The sequence below is a fragment of the Ceraceosorus guamensis genome (assembly GCF_003144195.1).
Source record: "Ceraceosorus guamensis strain MCA 4658 unplaced genomic scaffold IE81scaffold_62, whole genome shotgun sequence".
Lineage (NCBI taxonomy): Eukaryota > Fungi > Basidiomycota > Exobasidiomycetes > Ceraceosorales > Ceraceosoraceae > Ceraceosorus > Ceraceosorus guamensis.
In genome coordinates this window covers 96921-103058 of record NW_020290057.1, presented here as the reverse complement: position 1 = coordinate 103058, position 6138 = coordinate 96921, and the positions used below count along the sequence as shown (strand labels likewise).

Below are 6138 nucleotides of genomic sequence, written 5' to 3'. Positions count from 1 at the left end.
CCCCTCACTTCCCTCTCCCCTTTCTCCCTTCCTCAAGAGAGAAAGAAAAAGAAAAACGAAACATCTCCAGCTTTGTCCCCTTTCGAGGGTCGAGAAGCCCCTTCGCAAATGGGGCTCCGCCTTCTGTCCTCTCATCTCTCATCCCCCATCATCATCAAAGAAGCTCTCTGCAGTTCATTATCCACAAAGTCTTCTCCCACACTTCAGGAGTTCCCCCCCCTCCCCCAAGCACTTTCTTTTTCAATCCGTCATGATGCGCTCCTCGTCCTTGTCCCCCCTCCCAAATCGAGGCTCGGCCTAGGATCTCGCCCAATGCACGTTCCGCCCCTCGCGACGATGTCGAAGTACACGCGGAGATCTATTTGTGGATCAGAGAGGCTGGGCAGAGCGAGCATGTCCCAAGCTCCCGCTTCACGACGCTACCTCTCACTACTGTGACCGTGCGTGGTGCACCAAAAGACACACTACGGCCGCCATTTGTACTTCATTCAATCGACATTGCCATTTCGTGAGGTGGATTTCAGGGAGGAAAAGACGAAGGTGTGGCTTGGGAAGGGGAGCAGGACAGAGAGCACTCGAGTGTGTCACACCACCATGCAGTCGAGGACGCACAGGACAGCAACGCCACCATTCCGCGCCAGCTACGTCGAGCAACAGCAGCAAGAGCAGCCTATTGACCAATGTGAAAGTCGATGTGGCGCTTAGAAGCACTTTCTGTGCACGATGCTGGGACCAGCCTCGTCGTACTCCTGCTTCGAAATCCACATCTGTTGGAAGGTGGAAAGCGAAGCCAAGATTGAACCGCCGATCCACACAGAGTACTTGCGCTCCGGAGGGGCGACGATCTTGACCTTCATGCTGCTCGGCGCAAGCGCCGTGATCTCCTTTTGCATACGGTCCGAAATGCCCGCGTACATGGTCGTACCTCCGGACATGACAATGTTGCCGTACAGGTCCTTTCTGATGTCCAGATCGCACTTCATGATGGAGTTGTAAGTGGTCTCGTGGATACCGCTGGCTTCAAGACCCAGGAAGCTGGGTTGGAAGAGGGCCTCGGGAGCGCGGAAACGCTCGTTTCCGATGGTGATGACCTGACCATCTGGCAGCTCGTAGCTCTTCTCCAATGCAGAGGATTGAGAAGCAGTCTGCATCTCCTGCTCAAAGTCCAAGGCGACGTAGCAAAGCTTCTCCTTGATGTCTCGAACGATTTCGCGCTCGGCAGTAGTGGTGAAGGGGTAGCCGCGCTCCATGAGGATCTTGACCAAGTGCTCCGTGAGGTCACGACCAGCAAGGTCAAGACGCAGAATAGCGTGAGGCAAGGAGTAACCTTCGTAGATGGGAACAGTGTGGGTAACACCATCACCAGAGTCGAGCACGATACCAGTGGTACGACCGGACGCGTACAAAGACAAGACGGCCTGAATAGAAACGTAGAAGGCGGGGGCGTTGAAGGTCTCGAACATGATTTGAGTCATCTTCTCCCTGTTCGCCTTGGGGTTCAAAGGCGCCTCAGTGAGAAGGACGGGGTGCTCCTCGGGAGCGACACGCAGCTCGTTGTAGAAGGTGTGGTGCCAAATCTTCTCCATGTCGTCCCAGTTGGTGACAATGCCGTGCTCAATGGGGTACTTGAGAGTCAAGATACCACGCTTGGATTGAGCCTCGTCGCCGACATAAGAGTCCTGCATCGTTCGAACGAACGACCAAGCCAAGCGTCAGCATTCTAATTCATTTCCAACTGCTGATGCCAGAGCGCTCGGAGTTCTTGGGCATCGACGACGCTCTTTCTCGCTGCTCATCGACCTCATCGACATGCGAACTCACCTTTTGGCCCATTCCGACCATCACACCCTGGTGGCGAGGGCGTCCAACGATGGACCTGCGCAAAAGAGTCTTGACGTATAAGCATCCAGGATTCGCGCATTTGTGCGACCCCTCCCCGCTGCTTTCCACACGCGCGTTGAGGTGGCCACGTTCAGAGAGCGAACCACGTGCGCCAGGAAACGAGGGATTTGCCAGCATTTTCTGAGGCCACTCGGAGCAGCTGTGGCTCTGCGGAGAGCACCCAGCAGCGGCCTCTGCTCTTTGACATCATACTTTCCAATTCACCCTTGCTGGTCTCATGGTACCACTCGCGCACTGCAGCCGTGCCTCCTTCACGATCCCGGCAGCGGCTTTGGAGACCCGTATCGCTACTCACGGGAAGATGGCTCGAGGAGCGTCATCGCCGGCGAAGCCAGCTACAGATAGAGCGACACAAAGGTGACAAGGCCAGTCAGATGGTGCTCGAACGATCGCTGTCCAAAGCGTGATCAGCAATGACTCACCCTTGCACATTCCGGAGCCATTGTCAATGACCAGCTGAATGACCAAGCGCAGAGCAAGCAAGGCAGACGTCAGATTTGCACGCACATATAAGCAAGCATGTATCGAGCGGCTGCAATGCAGAGAGCAAACCACCTCATCGACACTTACGGCGGCAACCTCGTCTGCAGAGGCGGGTCAATAGGAAGGGCAAGAGAGGAGAGGGAAACAAGAGAGCGGTCAGAGGAGCCATTAGAAGCCAGAGCAAGACAGCACAATCGGAGCAATCCACATCGAGCACAGCTTCTTCCCTTCCATCAATCTTGCGACGTTTGCCGAGTTCAATGTTGAACGCCCAGTCGAGACACTCACCCTCCATGTTGACTTCTGTGACTTGGTTGGGGTGTGAGAGAAGAGTAAGAAGGACGTTTGTGGAAGGTGGTAGAGGTCGAGCGCAAAAGCTTCAAATGCGCAAGGGCAAGACGTCAGGATGGTGGTAGGATCAACGAGTCCGCAAGTGGGGTGTGGTTGGGAAGAGAATCGCCTCAGCTCGGTGCTTAGCAGCAGTCAGGATCCCAATCAAACTAAACAAACGGCGCGGATGGGCCATGCCATCCCATCCACGCAAGGCAAGGCAAGGCAAGGCAAGGCAAGGCAAGGCAAGGCAAGGCAAGGCAAGGCAAGCCAAGGCAAGGCAAGCCAAGCTCAGCGCAAAGACAGCAGCAGACGCAGACGGCCAGGCCAGGCCAGGCCAGCAGCCCCTTTGAGCGCGCGCGAGAGAGCATCTCGCTGATGTGCGCACGCACCATGGGCGCACGCGCGGCGCGGCGCGGCACGGCACAGCAGTCACAGTCACAGTCGCGAGTGGCGCTCTCGCACGCTGGCGCTGCTGCATCATATATGGATATGCATGCATGCATGCACAGGGCGCGCACGAACGAGAAGGTCAGTCAAGTCATCCAGCATCCCAAACAGCGCCAGCCGTGCTGTCAGCGCGGCTGTGCGGTTGCACCCAAAAGCCCACCAGCCCACCAGCGCACGGCCGCGCGCGTGTGCTGGCCAGCAAGCAAGCATGCATGCATGCATGCAGCAATGACAACCGCGCGGCGGGCGCGCAAACGCGGACGCGTACGCGTGGCGGTGAGCGCGCGCTGGCAACATCCCCATGCAGCATCCTATATAGCTGGTGGCTACAGCCGCACAGCCCCGAACAGCAGAGTGTCGGCATCTCGCCACTCTCGAGACCCGCAAGATTACGCTGGCTGCGCGCTAAAGGGTGACTCTGACTCAAACTGCTGTTTGTGCAGCAGCATCAGCAGCAGCAGCAGCAGCATCTTCTTGATTGATTGAGCTAGAGCGTGGCCTCACATCGCACTCGCCCTCGGGTCTTTTTAGATAGAGCCACGTGGCTTCAAGCAATCACGAGTCAACCGTCCGCTTCCCACTGGCCTTTGGCGCGTCTCTCCACCTCGATTTCAAACCATGCATGCCTCTGTGCGAAGCAGGCAGTAGCTTCTCGATCATCAGGCTCGGCAGGTCGCATGAATATCCATGCTGGTCAAGTCGTCCAAGCCTTCAACTCAACCCATCTGTGCTGGTGGCGGTGGGGAGTATTGTGTCACCAGCAAACGTATCATACTCCTATGCTCAGCGCGAGGAGCAAAAGGTGCTGAACGACCTGAACAAGGTCCGAGACGGCATGATCAGCTGAGCTTGCGCAGAGCCGAGCCGCTCCTCTGCGCGCAGCCACTCGCTCAGATTGCTGCGCAAAGGGTCTTTACAGATCTGGATTAGCATTGCGAGCCGGCATCTCGTCCTCGAAGTCGACAGCAAAGGAGAGCTCGCTGATGAGGCTCACAGAGAAGGTGAGTGGCACTCGCTTGCTGAGTCCTGCAGGGAATGGGCATGGGCATCAAGCAGGCCCAGTCCCCCCAAGTCTCTCCGGACCCCTCAGCTGTCGCCAGACAATTCGGCCAAGTCCGTCGCGCACTCCGTCTATTCTGCGTGATTGTACGTGCGACGGGAGGTTCTCGAGTCGCAAGGCTCGACTGAGCCTTTTCACTGCTTGGCCAACAACATCGTTCACTCTTTTGAGCGCCTCCGTATCTGCCCTTTCGGTCTACGATTCATGCTGCATGGGTTCGTTTGGCGAGGCTACATGTTAACAGCGATCGCATACAGGGGAAGCTCTTCTTCTCTCCACCATCACTTTGCGCGGCTTGCGCACTCGCTGACCCGCTCGAACTCTTTGTAGATTCTGCACTACACTCCCTCAAACATCCCTTCCTCTGAGGCTCACGCTGCAAAATGCCCGATCCAAATTTACAAGCATACCTGGCTTCGCGCTATCTCTCCGGACCCAAAGCGGACGCCATCCTAGCTCGTTCAGTCGATGGCGAAGGGACCAAAAGGAAGCGCAAAAAGCGGCGTGCAAATGACGCGGCGGATCAGGAAGGTCTCAAGTTCACGTCTGCAGAGGACGAGAGCTGGAAGGGAAGCAGAGATGAGGATGACTTGCAAGCCGTCGTGGTGGATGATGCGGCTTCGCAGAGGAGAAAGTGGTCCAGGCTAGGTCAAACGAAAGCTGAGACGTCTCAGAGCGAGGTGGATGCAGAAACTTCCGCCGCAGATGCCAACGATGCGCGAGGATCACCTGCATCTGCGGGTCCTTCCAAGCCTCAATTCAAAGCTGGTCTCAAATCGCGCGAGGAGATGAAAGCAGAGCGTCTGGCCCGAGAAGAAGAAGCGCGAGCTAAAGCTCTGCAAGGAGAGGTCCAGTCAGGTAACTCGGAACCTGACACTTTTCGGAAAAGACCCAATGTCGAGCAGGAAGAGACAGTCTACCGTGACTCTTCGGGCCGAAAAATGGATCTGAAAGAGGAAGAAGCGAAGAGGAAGAGGGAGGAGGTCGAAAGCGAAAAGAAAGAAAGGGAGAAGGGCATGTGGAATGTGGGAGAGGTTCAAAAGAAGATGCAAAAAGAAGCTAGGGAAAGGGAGCGACTGGTCGGCATGGAGAACTTTGCTAGGTGAGCGCAATTTCCTGTCATGCAACAAGCTCGGCGCCCAGGCTTATGCTGGTCGATTTCACGCTTCACTTTTACAGAGGAGCGGATGACTTATCTCGCAACGCTGAGCTCAAGTCCGTTGAGAGAGCAGACGATCCAGCTCTGAGATTTCTGACCAAGAAGAGAGAAGAAGGGCCTCAAAAACCAAAGTACAAGGGACCTCGACCTCCACCCAATCGCTTTGGCATTTTGCCGGGCTACCGCTGGGACGGGGTTGACAGAGGCAACGGGTTCGAGGCAAAGTACTTTAGAGCTCGAAATGAAAGAGAGGACAGGAAGAGAAGAGATTACTGAGAGCTGTTGTTTTGTAACGCTCTTCCAAACGTTGCTATCCTCGTTGTCAAAGACGCCGGCTCAGCTGCTGCACGACGGATACAATAGGACCGGCTGCTCGTCTCGAGACCGATCAGACACCATGAATACTCGTACTTAAGGGCACAATATTTCATGTACCAAAGCGCACAAGACTACCCTCGGATCTGACTGCCTATCGAATGCGAGATTCATGACTTCTTCTTTCCCCCGCCTTTCGAAAGCGCCATCAGACATGTAAAGAGAAGCTGCGCAGAACTTTCTTTTCTGGTCCACTGCAGGTCTCGCTTGGACGCTGCCCTGCCTTTCGCGTTTACACGCTCGAACAGCACCGTGGGAAGCGCTGTAGCGATTTGTCAAGACACAGCAAACAAGATCAAACAGACTCGCGGGCCTCGCGAGACGAGCATCTGATTGACAGTAGTGGAATTGTCTGAATCGTCTCGCAATGCATCAACGC

The 6138-nt window shown here is 55.8% G+C and overlaps 2 protein-coding genes across 2 annotated transcripts; one reads left to right on the top strand and one right to left on the bottom strand.

The window, feature by feature from the left end:
* Nucleotides 1–569: 569 nt before the first annotated feature.
* On the bottom strand, nt 570–2355 carry IE81DRAFT_216203 (Actin/actin-like protein). Its single transcript, XM_025511004.1, has 3 exons — nt 2325–2355; nt 1822–2237; nt 570–1679 (listed from the first exon to the last, which is right to left on the bottom strand). Exons 2-3 carry the CDS (start codon nt 2017–2019, stop codon nt 702–704), a joined length of 1176 nt encoding a protein of 391 aa, XP_025367783.1. The 5' UTR covers nt 2020–2237; nt 2325–2355; the 3' UTR covers nt 570–701.
* Nucleotides 2356–4553: 2198 nt separating this feature from the next.
* Nucleotides 4554–6075, top strand: IE81DRAFT_325412 (hypothetical protein). Its single transcript, XM_025514501.1, has 2 exons — nt 4554–5327; nt 5405–6075. The coding sequence occupies exons 1-2, from the start codon at nt 4609–4611 to the stop codon at nt 5658–5660; spliced, it is 975 nt and encodes a 324-aa protein (XP_025367782.1). The 5' UTR covers nt 4554–4608; the 3' UTR covers nt 5661–6075.
* Nucleotides 6076–6138: the final 63 nt, after the last annotated feature.

What these genes read in the sequence shown, in the direction of transcription:
- IE81DRAFT_216203 (XM_025511004.1), bottom strand. Translation starts at nt 2,019, where the DNA reads ATGCTGGCAAATCCCTCGTTTCCTGGCGCACGTGGTTCGCTCTCTGAA. An exon ending in TGGTCGGAATGGGCCAAAAG is followed by an intron (nt 1,680 to 1,821) that starts GTGAGTTCGCAT and finishes CGAACGATGCAG; the next exon opens with GACTCTTATGTCGGCGACGA.
- IE81DRAFT_325412 (XM_025514501.1), top strand. Translation starts at nt 4,609, where the DNA reads ATGCCCGATCCAAATTTACAAGCATACCTGGCTTCGCGCTATCTCTCC. An exon ending in GGCATGGAGAACTTTGCTAG is followed by an intron (nt 5,328 to 5,404) that starts GTGAGCGCAATT and finishes TCACTTTTACAG; the next exon opens with AGGAGCGGATGACTTATCTC.